This window comes from Panthera onca, chromosome D2, assembly GCF_046562875.1.
Source record: "Panthera onca isolate mPanOnc1 chromosome D2, mPanOnc1 haplotype 2, whole genome shotgun sequence".
In the NCBI taxonomy this organism is placed as follows: Eukaryota; Metazoa; Chordata; class Mammalia; order Carnivora; family Felidae; genus Panthera; species Panthera onca.
In genome coordinates, this window is record NC_138349.1 from 40,394,475 (window position 1) to 40,410,309 (window position 15,835).

General features: G+C 53.4%; 2 protein-coding genes across 2 annotated transcripts in view; both read right to left on the reverse strand.

Annotated features, from left to right (window-relative positions):
- Positions 1–247, reverse strand: part of CHAT (choline O-acetyltransferase) — a 42,758-nt gene extending 42,511 nt beyond the window's left edge. The window contains exon 1 of the mRNA XM_060642188.3: positions 197–247. Within this exon, the coding sequence (XP_060498171.1) occupies positions 197–232 (36 nt within the window). The 5' untranslated portion in view covers positions 233–247. The remainder of the gene's footprint in view (positions 1–196) is intronic.
- Positions 248–4,163: 3,916 nt separating this feature from the next.
- SLC18A3 (solute carrier family 18 member A3) lies at positions 4,164–6,896 on the reverse strand. Its single transcript, XM_060641052.3, has one exon. The coding sequence runs from the start codon at positions 6,067–6,069 to the stop codon at positions 4,525–4,527; it is 1,545 nt and encodes a 514-aa protein (XP_060497035.1). The 5' UTR covers positions 6,070–6,896; the 3' UTR covers positions 4,164–4,524.
- Positions 6,897–15,835: the final 8,939 nt, after the last annotated feature.

Here is a 15,835-nt window from a genome sequence, read left to right on the forward strand (position 1 = left end):
GCATCCCCCGAAACCACTCCCAGCCCTTCAAGGCGTTCCCAGGCTCCTCAGTGGGCTCAGAGCAGGACTGCAGCCTGGACTTCATGCCCTGGAGACTGCAGGGTTGGGGGCTAGTGCCACACAGGACTGTTCTGGAAGCAAGAGTATGTGAGTAGGGAGAACAGGGATGAAGGAGAGAGCTCCAAAAGTCACTCACAGAGTCCTCCTCACTGCTGGGTGGTTTTGCTGCCATCTTATGGGGAGCTTTTTCCAGTATGGGCATCTTGGTGACTCCTGGCTGGGGAAGCAGAGGTGCAGACCTGGGGACCAAGAAGCAGAAGGGCATCAGCACAATAGCCACATAAAGCTACATGGACCCTTCACCCCCACCCTGTGAAGAGGCTAGAGCTGGACATGGACCCCAAATACACAGGGCCTCATTGTAGACCTGGTCCCAATCTCCCAATCTCTGGACCAGCCCCCCCTGACCACAGTGTCCTTTCTGAGTCCCCAGATGGGATAGAGTGGGGTCTAGAGTGAGCCTTTAGGTGGTCCCTACTCCATAAGACTGTCACCCAGGCTCAACCTACCACCCCAGAGCAGAGTGGGAGGGAGCGAGGCTGGACTCGCTCACTCCAAATCCATAAGGGGGTGTTGGCAGAACACTTGCTTTGTTCCTGCCTTGGACCCAACAGATACCTGTTTTGCTGATTAAAATCTCTCTTTCCCACTAGTCTGTGAGCTTCTCCTGTTGTGTTCAGTGCTTCATCTCTGGGACCTAGCTGCATGACTAGCATGGAGTAGGATCAGTGCTGGGTAGCTGAGTAAAAGGAATGTACGCATGCATCAGTGCATGTGTAAATGAACACAGGTCCTCTAAGGCTGTGGGTTCCAGGAGTACTCTGGGCTGACTGGGAGCCTGGCCTCTGGCCAAGGCAGGGGTGGGAGTGGAGGACCCTGGGGCCTGCTGGACAGACTTGGACTTAGGCAATCTTTGGTTCCCAGGCTCCTAGAGCAGGTGGCATGGGAATGCTGAGGGAGATGGGACAGGGCAGCTGCACAGTCCAGGCCCCTAGGGACCACCTGACTCAACCTGGAGAGAAGAGGATTAACTTTTTATTCACAGTACAAGTGAACAGGCCAAGAGGGGGCAAAGGCCTATTTTTAAGGCTACCTTCTACCTTCAGAGAATGCGCTAAGCATAAGCCTCAGAGCCATGCACCCATGATTTCCACTCACCCATTGCCTATTCTCTCCCAAGAGCAGAAAGCTGATGCTTAGCCCATTTTATCCCCTGCGCCCTCCCCCACCCCCCAGGCAAGCATGGCCCAGGTGGGAGCCAGGGTCCAGGCTCAGTTGACCCAAGGGCAGAGCATCCAGAAAGATGGATGAATCAGGCTCCAGAATGGAGGAACCTAGCCTTCCTGGCAGTGCTAGGCAGAGACTATAGAACTGATGTGAACACTTTGCCAGGATGCTACAGACTAGGTGGTCCCTGGACCTTCCCTGGAGGGTAGTAGCTGCTCCCACTCCCAGTGACATAAAAGCAGCAGCATCCAAGTTAGGGTCCATCACAGCACCGCGGAGATTGGAAAGGTTGTTGAGGGCAAGGGCAAGTTGGTAAAGGCCCTAGTGCTCTTGGAGACTCCATATCTTGGAAAGGTGTAAGACTGGAGCAGGGACAGCTTCCTGGGGACCAAATGGGAGGGCCTGGTCCTTGTGAGGCAGCGGCTGCTTTCCCTCCTTGGGCCATGGGCCCACAACAAGGAGGCGTATGTGTGTGTGTCTTTCTGTCTCTGGTGCTCTCCACTCTCTGCTGCCACCAGCATGGCTTCCGAGGACTGCCAGGAGGGGTCTCTGCTCTGCCCAGGAGGCCCAACCCCAGCTCCACCCGGGGCAACACAGGCAGTCCGTGCTCTCTAGAGACTCCTTGGGACCCAGCTCATACTTGCCACCTGCGGCGGCTCCCCCACCTCCGCCTTCGCGAGAGTTGGGTGCTCACCCGCGATTCAGAGGGGTCTGGCTGGGTGAGATCCGCCAACGCCTTGACTGGGCACAGAAAGTGCAGACCTTGGCATTTAGCAGATGGGGATCTAGGAGAAGAGAGAAGTGAGGATACGCACGTGGAACCTCGGAGCCTGATGGTCAAGTTCTCTCCAAGCCCTTTCCCCCTAACTTCTCAGCGTTCAGCTCCCTGTCCCCCTGCCCCCACTCCTGGTGGGGAAGAGCCAGAGCCGCGGAAGCCCAGTCTCCTGGCAGTTCCCCGACGGCCGCTTCAGTTCAGGGCTCGGAAATCCCGAGGATCTTGGGGTCTCTCGCCCCCGGCGCGGTCCTTGGACGGAGCCTTCCTCCGCGGCCCTCCGGTCCCTGAGCTTTGCTTGCTCCCCGCGCTGCGGTCCTCCAGCCCAGCCCTTCTCACCTGCCCTCCTCGGATCTTCCGCCTCTGCCGCCGCTCCACGGCACCAAGCAAGACTGGGGGCGCGAGTGTGAGCCAGAAGGGATCCAGGGGCGCGTCAGCAGTACGGAGGTGGGGGCCTCTGTCCACCTTAGAGCCTCCGACGTCGCCGGGTCCCTGCGGCCTCCCTACTGGCTGCCGGCGAACCGGCCGCTCCTGTCTTCTCCTTCCTCCTGTTCCTCCTCCCTCCCCTCTCTCCTCTTTCCTCCCTCCCTCAGCCCCACCCCGTCTCTCCCGTTCTTCCTCATTGCCCCCGCCCCCGCGGCTCCCTACCGCGATCCCATCTCCCGGCCCCTAGCCCCGGCTCGGACGGCTTCCCGGATGAGTTTGTGTAAGGGCAGCGGAATCCGGGCCGGGGATAGGTGTGTAGAACATTGCCCCCCTCCCTTGCCCTTTGCACCCCGCCCAGCCATCCCCAGTCGCCGCGCTCTCCCAACTCCATTATCCAAGCCCCGGTTGCGTCCGCACCACCCTGGGAAGGGTTGGGTCTGGAGAAATCTGCCCTCCCCGCCGTCTAGGCCAGGCTCAAACCGTACAATTTCTTTCAAAATCATCATCATCATCATCATCATCATCATCATCATCATCCTGTTTGTTGATCACTGCAAGGTCCTCCTTCCTTTTCTATTCCCACCCCATCCTTGCTGGCACTATGGGGTGAGGGAGTGGAGATACAGACCTGGGGATGCTTATAGACACACAGCCAGAGGCAGACACTCCTCCCAGACAAAGCACTCCTCCCCCCACCCCAGATACAGATCCTTACACACCAACACGTACAGACAGACCCACAAAGACAGACCCTGCCCAAACGCATGCAACACAGCCCAACACACAGACGAGGACAGACGTGCACACACCAGCAGCGAAGACTCTTGCAGGCATTGTTTAATACACAGGCGTACCCCAACTCTGCTGCCTCTCCTTGCCAGAATTGGAGGGCTCTTTGGCCTTCATCAGGCCGCAGGCTCCAGGACTGGGAGTGGCTTGCAAACGGGGGCCTGCGGCTCCGGAGACCTGCGATCGAGGTGGGGAGAATTCTGACAGCCTTGGCCAGCTGCTTCCACCAAGGCCAGGGTAAGGGGGGGGGGGGGTAAGGGTGGGGGGTTGGCACCAGCTCCCACACTGGCACCCTCTTCAGTCACGACTCAGACCCGCACAGCCAGGACACAGCAGACACATCAACAGTTCCCCCACTCCTCGAAGGATAGAGCCTAACTCTCTAACGAGCACACACGACACAAGCGCTTTTCCAGAGAGCGGATCTCTGCCCGGAACAGCTCGGCCCCTACTCCTCACCGGAGCCTGGACAGGGCAGGATGCGGGGCTCTGGCGTTTCAGAGCTCAGTGGCTGACACTGGGAGTGTCCTCAAGGGGCGGGGACTAGCGTACCCAGAGGGAGCGGATCCTCAGGCTCCCTCGGGCGGCGCCCTGGGGCGCTGCGTTGGGACTGGGAGGGAGGGGCTGTCTCGAGGGAAGAGAGCCGTGTACAACACGGTGTCTGAGGGTGGGATCCCTAGTTGGTTTTGCTTCTTTCGTATCTCCTTTACCAGGTAGCAAGAGCCACAGGCTTCCCGAGTGCTTGCCAGGCTCAGACCTGGATCGGGGCTAGACTCAGCTCACCCTCCCCTCTGCCCTCCCCTCTGCCCTGGCCCTGTGCCGGGCCGCCCACCCTCATCAGTAAAGAGACTCGGTCTCGAACAGATATAGTTTATTGATTCGGGCCAGAAGCACCGCGGTGCTGGGGGCTAAGTTGGCACTGAGAGGAACGGAAGGAAAGACAGACAGACAGACGGACGGTTCTACACAGGGGAGCCCCCAGGTGGCGGCTTGCGCACCTCTTTATCTCTGCCAGGAGTGTATCGTTTTGTATGCTTCCGTGCTCCACGTCCCACCGGACTAGAGGGAGGGAAACACAGAAAGGGTCAAAGTGGGGGGATCCCGGCAGGCAAGTCAAGATGGGCAAGAGTGTAGGATACTCGTTGGAGGGGTGGGCCTTGAGTCTAAGCTGGCCAGTACTCTCACAGAGTAGCCACCTTGACCCGGGGGGTGGGCGGTGAGGGGATGGCTCCGGGAGAGTAGCTGGGCTGCTAGCTGTGGGTGTAGTAATTGTTGTAGACGTCCTCGCACTCGTCAAAGGGGCCCGAAGGGCTTCGAGGGGCGCCGTCTGGGTCGGCCACAGGGCGCTCACGCAGGCGCACAGCATCATACAGACCCTGCGGTGGCTCATCCAGCAGCACATCGCGCTCAGAGCGGGAGCGCCTCAGGAGGCCCACGTTGCGCAGCAGCAGCAGGACTGGCGCGTAGAGCAGGTTGGCCAGGCCCATGCCAAGGCTAAGTTGCACAAAACCAAGCGAGTGCACTATGTGCCCCGCCACTATGGGCCCGAGAGCATAGGCCACGGAATAGGAGATGTCGGCGATGGCATAGACGCTGCCGTAGACCGAGACGTGGCGCACGTCCACGAGAAAGGCGAGCGTGGGCAGCAGTGCCGTGTCAACTAGCGCAATGCCGAAGCAGAGGCCGCAGAGTGAGATCACCAGTGGTGCGAAGGAGCGGCAGGCAGGCACCACGCAAGAGCTGGCGCCGATCACTACCAGCCCTAGTGCTCCGTACAGCCACTGCAGGTGTGGATAGCGCGCCGCCAGGCGCACGGTGAGGTAGACACCTAGCACATGCGGCACAAAAGCTGGCAGCCAGGCCATGCCCGTCTGCCATTCAGACGCCGACATCGTGTGCTCCATCCACGTGGCGATGGTGGGCTCGAGGAAGGCGAGGGGGATGTTGCAGGTGGTGAGCGCCCCGGCCACCACGGCGATGTAAGGGTCCAGCATGAGGCGGTGGATGGGTGTGCCCACCGGCAGGTTGGCCCGCGCCCGCGTCACGGCCGAGAAGGGCTTGGCCACCACCAGCAGCAACAGCGCGTCGAGCAGCGAAACAGCGGCGAGCACCAGAAAGGGCACAGGCTTGCCCGCGAACCAGTAGAGGAAGCCCCCGAAGGGTGGCGCCACCAGACTCCCGAAGCTGATGAAGGCCAGCGCCACGCCCAACGCACGACTGCGCTCCGGCTCTTCAGGATACTTGTCGGCGATCATGGCAATGCCGGACGTATCCGCAAAGGCTGAGCCCAGGCCCTGCAGGCTGCGTGCAGCGAAGAGCATAGCATAGTCCTCCGCGAACGCGAACAGCACGGTGGAGGCGAACAAGACGCCCAGGCCGATAAGCAGCGGCACGTCGTAGCTCATACGGTCAATGAAGGGCCCACTCAGGGGGTTCACCAGCAGCTGCAGGATGGCCTTGGAGGCAAACAGCACCCCGATCTTCACGTCCTCACTCTCCGTCGGGGACTCTGAGGTGTTGCCCATGTTGTCACTGCCACTGGCTGGAGTGGGCGCCTGCAGGGTGTACACTTTGGGGCTCGTGGTGGGCCTGCCGGCCTTATGCATGTGGGCAATGTAGTCGGGCACGATGGGCACGATGACCATGTACAGCATGTTGTCCAGGAAGAGAGCCACGCACACGATGACCAGCACCAGGCGCCGCTGCCGCCGAGGATCCTGCAGCACTGCGCCCATCGCCTCCGACAGCTTGCTGGCTGCCGCCCGGGCCTGGCCCGCGGGCGCCGCGGGTTCCATTGCCTCTACTCCGCCGCTCTTCCGAGGACGCCTCCGCTGGGGCCGCCTGGGCGCGGGCGCCCTGCAGTGCAGAGCCGAGGGCACGGAACTTCGCGGGCGCGGTCCGCGCGGCGCAGCGCCCCCTGTGTCTCAGGTGGCTGCAGGGCTCATGGCCCGTTGTCCCGGGAAAGGCAAAGACCCTGTCCGGCGAGACGCCTCCGGCCGTTGACAGTCAAGCCCGGACCCGCCGCTGCTGGGCTCGGGGGCTGTCAGGGAAGGTGGGCGCACCGAGTGGCTGGGGCCAGAGACTGAGCGCGCGGCGCCTTGGGCTCGTCAGGCGCGGTCCCCGAAGCGTTGAAAGGCCGCCCGCGCGGGCCGAAGGGCATGCTGCTGCCGCCCGCCCGCTGGCTCACTCGCCCCGCCGCCGCTCTCCCCTCCCTTCGCGTCGGCTCTTGCCTCCTCCTCCTCCGCCTCCTCTTTTTTTCCTTTCCACTCGGGGCTGTGACGCGGCGAGTCTCGGCCCCCGAGTGGTGCCCGGGCCACTTGCGTCGCTCATGCTAATGCGACGTCGGCGGGGCGGGGGCCGGGGGCGGGGCGCGGCCGGGCAGGGGTCCCCTTCCCAGAGGCGCCAGGACTGGAAACCCTAGAAAGGGGTCTTGGTGTGAAGAGAGTACTGGTCAAGCCCTGGAGGATGGATGCGCCGCGCGAGGAGCGGGCTGTCTGTTCCTCCGCCCCCTCTCAGTTCTAGGACCCGAGGGGTTTGCACCAGTTCTTTTCCCCCCTCCCCAGAGGGTCGCTCAGCGGCCGTCCCCCAACCCTCCAGCCGTGCTGGAGAGGAAGGCGCCGGGGACTCCAGATCTCCGCCTCAGCCTGGATCTCCGAGCACAGCCGGCAAAGAGCCCCCGAGGTGAGCCGCCGCTGCGTCCATCTGTTCTCGCAGCTGGAATGTGGGGCTGCTATTGGTGGGGGGCCCGGTATAGATCCCCCCAACCCTTTCTCCGGCCCCACCCCCTTGGCCCCTTCCACCTTCGGGAAGGGAGGGGGAGACGCAGAGACTGCTGGGCCGGGTTCCGACAGACCGGCCCTTCGGGAGAATGTCATAGCAGAGAATTCCTGACTATTAGCTTCTGGGGATCGAGGGGAGAAGTCACCCTCCTCCCACCCGGGGCCCCGAATATCAGCCTTGCCCCTCCCATCCTCCCGTACAGCTTCGCCACCCTCTCCCAGCCCGTACTCCCCCTTTCAGCTTTAACTGTCCGGGTTTCCCAGCTCCGCCTCTTCTCCTTTTCCTCCTCCTGACCCCTCCCCATTCTAACTCCTCCCAGCCCCTCTTAGCACTGGAACAAGTCCTCCCTCAGTTTCAGTGAGGTCCCGCCCCGCGTCTCCAGAGCTGCCTCCAAGTCCCAGGTGGGCTCTGGGAGTTACGTGGCCGGGGTCCTCTCTTGGCAGCTGTAAGAAAGCCCGTGGGAGTGGGTGCGGCGCCCACTCCCATGGCAGGACCCAGCAGCTTTGCTCTCATCAGAGGATGGAGGGAGGCTCACCTGCCAAGAGGGCTGCAACGCCCAGACACCTCATTCTCTGCAGACTGGCTGAGCCTCCCTGGCTGTGCGCTGAGCCTAATGTGTTCCCCCAAAGAGCGTGGACCCTAGATGGCACACGGAGTCCGTGTTCCAGTCTGCGGGCTGGCAAGGGAAAGGCTCTGAGGCAGCTGGGACTGGGGGACTTGTGTTGTTGAGATTACAGTGTGTCCTTTCCAGAGTCAGAGAGGAATTTTCCCGTTCTTCTGGTCTCAAAAGTAAACTAGCATTAGATCCATCTTCTTTCTCTACCGTGCTCCCCACCCTGAGGGAGGCACTGGTGATGCAGTGCAAAGAACTTGGGCTTTAGAGACAAATGGCTGAAGATGGCTCCCACCTCTGCCACTTACCAGTTAGGGCGTCAGGGAATGACTTCACCTCTCTGTCCCCCTGTTTCTTTATTTGTAAAACGGGGTAATCATTGTATCAACCGCCCATAACATAGTAAGAGTGATGCAAGTGCTTGCTATTGTCATTATTATCTGTAAAATGTGTTCTTTTGTCTTCCTTTCCCACAGTAGTGGGTCTTGTAAAGAGCAGGTAAAAGATACAGGGACACCTTGGCTTCCTGGCTAGTCCTTGTGATTAGGTGGGCGTTGTGATTCCAGGCTCTGTCCTAGCTGATGGGAGGCCCAAGGGCATTGGGAAGTTATCTTCTATCCCTGAGATGACTGTGGGGTGAGATGATAGAGACCAGGGTGTCAGGATGACAGCCAGCAGCTTTGGTACCTGTTACTCAATCTCTCCACCTACCCAGGCACCCCAGAGAGGATGAGAAACCCTTCCACTTCAGGAGTTCCCAGCATGTGCTCTGCAGTGGCCAAACTGCCCTGTGTCTGAGACAGGAAAAGAGCCCCTTATGGAGACAGATCTGGCTCTGATTGACCTTGGGCAAGTCACAGCCTCTCTCTGGACTCCAGCTTTTGTCTCTGTTAAGTAAGGGGTGAGAGGAAAGCCCCTCCCCCACTGCATTTCCTGGGGAAATGGGTACTAGAGAAGGGCTTTTCAGGGTGACAGAATTATTTTAAATTTTATTTGAAGGCCTTGAGTCAGCACACACTCTTCAGCTTATCACAGTGTCCCTCCGACTGATTTTGTTTGCACATTTAGGTCACCTACTTGCTTGTCCAGTCATTTGAGTTTGAAACCTGGGGATGAGAAAAACAACTTTTGTTTTTCTAAGTTGCTGCTTAGGCATTTTACAGTTTGATAGCCCTACTCATACCCAGAATCTGGACATTTAAACACTTAAAAAAGTTTTCCTTAATGTCTGTTTATATTTGAGATGGAGGGTGGGGAGGGCAGGTGCAGAGAGAGACAGAGACAGAATCTGAAACAAGCTCCAGGCTCTGAGCTGTCAGCACAGAGCCTGATGCAGGGCTCGAACTCATGAGCCAAGAGATCATGACCTGAGCCGAAGTTGGACACTCAACTGGCTGAGTCACCCAGGCACCCCCAGAATCTGACATTTAGATAAGGACTTGAGTTTAGGATTTCTGACTTAAGTTCTCACATGGCTTTTCCTGGGGCACCTTTAAAAATAACCACTTAAAAATAAGCACACAAAATGTTAGTGACCTCTGCCTCAACCACTTTATAAGTAAAAAGTGCTTGCTACCCTACTGTCTATCTCCTGCTCACTGGTGACCTGGGACAGAGTCTGCCCTTCCCCCATTGCTCTTCGCAGCCTCCCCTCTGCTTCTGGGATCTGTAAGTAATATCTGTGACTCTACTTCCTTTGTATGGGTGTATTGAAATTGCACCTTCAATTGAGGTGATCCCATGGGTTTCACTTTACCAGAGTGAGAGCTCAGATGCTGGGGAGGTGGGGGGTGGTGGGTGGGGGGCTACCTGCTGCCCCTGTGTGGGTGGCTTACACTTCCTCATTCAGCAGATCATAATCTGCATATTCTCAGTTGAGTATACCAGCTCCAGCTTCCCAAAGCAGACCTCTGGCCTCTTCTGACTCTCCAATTGTGAGGCTTTTAAAGGGTCAGATGGTTGATGGGTGAGGGGCAGGGGAAGGGAAGAAGGGTGATGGACATTGAGGAGGGCACTTATTGGAATGAGCACTGAGTAGTTGTATGTAACCAATGAATCACAAGAATCTGCCCCCAAAACCAGGAGCACACTGTATACACTGTATGTTAGCCAACTTGACAATAAATTATATTAAAAATAATGAATGAATGAATGAATGAATAAATAAATAAATAAATAAATACAAATAAAGGGTCAGTCTTCCAGCCTGCAGAGCAATTGTTATTTATGCATATATTGTTTGCCCTGTCTGCTTTAATGGGGGGGGGGGGGGATGGTTTAAAGCAGATGTTTTTCTGTCTAGTGGCTGAAGAATTTAGAACTTAGAGGAATCTTAGAGAAAGGAAACTTTTCCAGAGACTTCAAGGTGCAGACACCTCTCCCAGCCCACTGGCCCTCATAATTCATGACTCTTCTTGAGCATGGAGCCAAGTTATCTCTGAGATCATGCCCAACTCTCCAGTCCTCCGTTCACCAATGGGAGGAAACAGACTCATTTATTGAGGACTCTGTGCCAAGGGTATTATGTGTGCTGTGTTATTTAATTTCACTCAGTCCTGGGGCAGTGCAGGTAGCAGGTGTTCTTTTCCCTGTCTTACTGATGAGGAAGCTGGGCAGAGAGAAATCAGGTCACTTACCTAAGGTCCCAACAGTAGAGCCTGGATTTAAACCACCTGTCTTGTGATTTTCATGATGCCTTCCTATTTCCTGTGCTTCACTGTCCCTCTGCTGCTCCAACTGCAAAGCAGCCACACCTGGCAGTGTAGGGGAGAGGGACAGATCAAGATCCATGGGAGGAGGAAGGCTTGGCTGGTCCCTAAAGAAACTCCTGGGACACTAAACTCCTTCACCCTCAAACTTCCAGTTCAGAAGGCAATCCCCTACCCCTTTGATCAGCAGCCCCAGTAACTAGGGAGCAGGCATCTCTGGGAGTTGAGGACCCCCTGCCTCAGCGAAAGGCTAGGGCCCTAGCCTTGGCAGAACTTGGGAAGGATTCCCTTCCCTGGCTGGCAGGGAGCTGTCCAGGGTGCTGGTCCCTGCTCCGTCTCTGGCCAACCAGCCTTACACAAAGGCCCTGCTCCTCTGGGCTTCCTGTGTCTGTGGCTTGCTCTTCAATAGAACTCTTGGTAAATTCCTTTCCAGAGACTTCTCTATCTGACCATAACTTGCAGGCAAAAGAGAACTTCCCATCCAATCCTGTTGGAGAAAATGGCAACATTTTCTTCTCTCCTTTCTCAATTAGATATAGGAACTGTTGCTACAGAGTACCTATCTGCTACTCAATGTAAGTCAAATGAGGAAAGGAAAAAAAAATATTTTTTAGACACACAGAAGTACTTATAACATTCTAGACACTGTTCTAAGCATTTTACAACATTAACTCATTTAATACTCTTATCAAATTTCATATTGCCTTTTTACAGGCAAGGACACCAAGGGACAGTAATTTACCCACAGTTGGAGAGTTCATAGGTGGTGGAGACAGGATTCAAATGCAGGCTATCTAGCTCCAGCATCCAGCTCTCAACTGCCATGCTGTCCTGATCCAGGGTGGCTGGAGATTATGAGTCAACTTACTTGAAAGTATCTAGTTCAATGCCCGATACTTAGTAGGAGTTTAATTATTATTATTTTGTGTAGATAGAGACAGTTTGGTGATTTCCTGACAACTTTTCTTCTCCTTTTATCCATTGGATACAGTTGTGGCCTCTGTCTGCTAGAACATAGTCCTTTCCTCAAGCTTGAACTGGTGTCCCAGTGTTGCTTGCTGTGGACTTGGGGAGTAGTGGTGTCCATGAGGAAGGTGTGGAAGGATAGCCTTCCTGCACCTGTGCCTGGGTGAGGTATGGCGTGTGTATTCCAGAATGGATCTCAAGGGACTTGTAATGTGGGTGCTGCTTTGGAGGAAGGCATCAGCCCATCCTGGAATCTTTTATGGAAGGTCATGGGCCAACTTAATTCCAGGGCCACTCCATTTATTGTTTCACTGAGACATCTGGACTCAGAGACTCAAAATGACCATGTTTCTGTAGAGAAGCAGGTTGATAGTGGTGGTGGCGGTGTGTGGGCGGGGCACCTGCTTCTGATTTATTATTTCTTTGTCTCCCTGGAACCACTTAAGTGCAGGCTTAGTTCCAATGAAGCTCAGAAGCCTCTTTGGATTCCAGTACTGGGGGAGGGGTGCCGTTTACCCTGATCTTACTACTCACCCTGTGTGCTTCCTCAGGAAGGCCTCAGAGCCTCAGAATCACTTAATTAATTTAGGTTTCCTCAGTCACATATTCTCAGATTCAAAGGAACAGAGCAGTCCCTGTCAGCCTTTCCTGGAAGCCTGTGAGTCTGGTGGCTAGAAGCCAGGAGGACTACGTGCCTGCCTGCCTGCCCTTGGCTAGTGTGTCCTCAGGACTCAGACCTGTCTTGTGCACTGCACATCTGGGTTCTAATTGGGGAATAAGGGGGCTGAAATTCCTGTACTGTGAGCAGGACTTGGAACACCTCTCTACAGCTCTCAGAGAAAAAGCTGCCCTTACCTGCTTTCCTTGTGGCTCCTGACACTTATGAAGTGGAAGCAGGGCCTCAAAATCACTCCGTTTCTTCTTCCTCCTGTTTTCTCATCACAATCCAATGAGTCTCTCAGGCTCATTTCCCTCCTCCATTGAGGCCATCCCTGCCCAGACCCCTAATCTTCCCTTAAACCTAATCTTCCCCCAAACTGTGGAAGTCAGTCACCTCTTAGTTTGTCCCTTGCCTCCTGACCTGACCAATCCACCTGTGCATGGATGCCAAACTTCTTTTCTGTAAAGTTTCAGGCAGGTTCCCATGTGATTATGGACCTTGCAGGGCCCCCTGCTGCTTAGGACTGGACTCTAGCTTCTTCTTCCAGCATTGTGGCTTTCCACAATGAGTCCCCAACCTTTCATGTCTTTCTTGTCTTCCCTAACAGCCCCCTGAAACTCCTGCCTCTGCACCTTTGAAACTGCAGTTCTCTTAGCCCATGCCCAGCTTTGCCTTTCTCTTTCTTTCTTTTTCTTTCTTTCTTTCTTTCTTTCTTTCTTTCTTTCTTTCTTTCTTTCTTGAAAGACAGTGAGAGAGAGGGAGAGGGGCAGAAAGAGAGAGAGAGAACCTTAAGCAGGCTCCATGCTCAGTGCATAGCCCCTTGTGGGGCTTGATTGCATGATGGTGAGATCGTGACCTGAGCAGAAATCAAGAGTCTGACACTTAACTGACTGAGCCACCCAGGTGCCTCTAGCTTTCCTTGGTTGCAATAGATGCTTCCCTGATTCCTAATATATTGTGAACACCCTCTCCTTCCCCCCACCATGACTCCTACTGCATTTTTCTACTCCTCTTCAGGAATTTTATTCCACACAGTGCTGGACCTATTCCCTCTACCCTCTGCCAGCCTGAGAGCTTCTTGAAGGCATTATCTACCGAGTGTGTCTAAAAACAAGATTTGCTTGTCATGTATTCTGCAGAGCATCAGCCACAGAACTTTGCACAGAAGTGGATATGTCAGTGGTTTTTAAATCTATCTCTATGTTTATTAAAATGAAAATTAACCATGTAAGTATATGTGAATAGAAATTGCTCATAGAGATACTCATAGAAATTAGAACATTGTGAATATTTGTTTGTGGCCCCCAATCCTGGTCCTCTCTGCCCCCCTCTCAGAAGCTACTACCATTAACTGTTTTTATGTGTATTTCCCAAGATCTTTCTAAACCCTTTTCCAGATTTATCTATGAACACCTATAAAATGCAACATAAGCAGCCTTTATGTTTAAACATGTATATTTTGACATAAAGGTTGTTATAAATGTGTCATTCTGCAGTTCTCTCCTTTTCCACTCAAGAATATTTGTCCATAAAATTTAGTCCATAAAAACTAACTCAATTTTCTTAGCTGCTGCAGAGTATTTTTTGTTATGAACATACCCCAGTGTTTACAGCTATTTCCCTATGATAGACATTTCAGTTATTTCTTTTTTTTTTAAGTTTATTTACTTTGTGATACAGAGAGAGGAAGGGGCAGAGAGAGAGAGAGAGAGAGAGAGAGAGAGAGAGAGAGAGAGAATCCCAAGCAGGCTCCACACTGTCAGCGCAGAGCCCAACATGGGCCTCGAACTCACAAACCATGAGATCATGACCTGAGCAGAAATCAAGAGCCAGACACTTAACCAACTGAGCCACCCAGGCACCCCCATTTAGGTTATTTCTAATGTTTAGGCATGATGATGTTGCAATGGATTTCCTTGTGTTTGGGTAGAGGTGCTTCCTCAAGAGATACCCAAACACTTTGGTCGATCCCAGAAGTCTATGCACATTCTAAATTTTGAAAGAAATTTCCAAATTGCCCTCCAAAGCATCTGCAAAAATGTATCCCCCACAAGTAGTACAGAAGAGTACACAATTCCCAATACCCTAGCACATTTGTTCTTTTTTGTCTTTTTCCCTTTTGTCAATCTAATGGGAGAAAAATGGTGTTCAATATTGTTTTAGTTAGAGGATTATTTTAACTGGCTGAGTACCTTTTCTTATGTTTATTGGCCATTTGTATTCCCTTTTTCGTAAATCGCCTCTTACTTTCCCCATTTTTCTATTAGGTTGTTTGTTCTTTTCTTCCTGAGTTATAGGAATGTTTGTTATGTAGAATATCATTATTAAATAGAATAACTTGATTAAATGAAATATATTTCCCTTGGGCATATCTATTGTGGCTGAAAACTTTTGTTACTTCTTCCCTACTGGAATTGATGGTGGATACTTATTGGGAAGGATAGTTTGGGGTGGATATGAAGTTGCAACATCAGTTAAAACCATTCACAGCCTCCTCCTCATCGGTGGGAGAGAGTCCAAATTTTTTAGCTAGACCTAACAGAGCCCCTGTAATCCATCTACTTCCACGGTCACCATACAATACCCAGATCTGATTCCTGATTCCATCACTTTCCACCCATCTAACTTGGAGCTCATTTACTTAAATGCTCTGGATTTAGGTTCTGTCATTTAAAAAAGCATACAATTGTCCCTTCTTTGCAAGTTTCTAACTCTCTGACCTTGTGCAAGTTACTTAACCTCCCAAACCTTACTAATACATCTATAAAATGGGTGCATGGACAAGGCCGCACAGGGTTTAGAATGAGGTTCCTTGTGAAGTAAGGTGATGCTGCTGTGAGTTATTCCCCCTCCTATCTGTCTGGATGCCTCTTACATATCCGTTGTGATCAAATCAAGCCTCTTTGTCCTACTTCCCAAATAAAACAGTTTCCTCTCTCCTTTGTGCCAAGACCATGTGTCTATCACTATATTTGTCACACTGTATTATGAGAGTGTGTTCACGTGTCTGTTTCCTCTACCAGAGGATAGGGTCTGAGGTGGGTGGGTTGCACTCGGCGCCTGGGATACAACACCCCATAGATGACTGTGCAATGGAAGAATTAGCCTGTGTGCCACTTTTGGAAAAAAAAATAGGGCTTCCTCATTTTGCCAAAATTTTGTTGAGCTTGGAATGGACAGAGGCACACTTAGGGGAAAGCTAAAGTGTACCTGAAAAATGCCCTAGATGTACCCTGGGAGAGCCAGGAAATAGATTTGCCTTAAGGCACACTGACACTGCAGCCTAGCCTGAAAAGCTCCCCTGATTGACTAGTTGGGTAGGCAGAAAGATATTTAAGGGAAACTACATTTTACAGTCAGGGTTGGCATGACTGGGAAAATCAGGAAGAGAGATGAAGGCTGCCAGAGATCCCTTTTGGTTTTTAGAGGCTTGTCGTGATCAGAAAAGCAAGCACTGATCAGTCAGAGTCACTCCGATTTTTAGACTTGAAAAGTGTAAGGTTGGGGCAGGGAAATCTCAGAGCCCTGAACAGAAGGCAGGCAGACGACTACTCCAGAAGGATGTCCCTTGTGGACGCGGGCTGTGTCAGTATATCCCCATCACCCAGCGCACTGTCTGCATTTAGAAAGGTTCAGTGAGAATGCAAGGGGGATACTTGTTTGGGAGTGAATTGTTCTGAATGGGTATGTAGCGACCGCCTACACTGAGAACTGTGGAAACGTTCTGTGCTTGTGTAGTGTGGCCACAGGTTCAAGATCATTCATCTTGAAGCCTCTGAAGACAGAGTCCTTTTCCGAGGGCACCCAGGTGCAGACAGCGGAGATGCACGGAG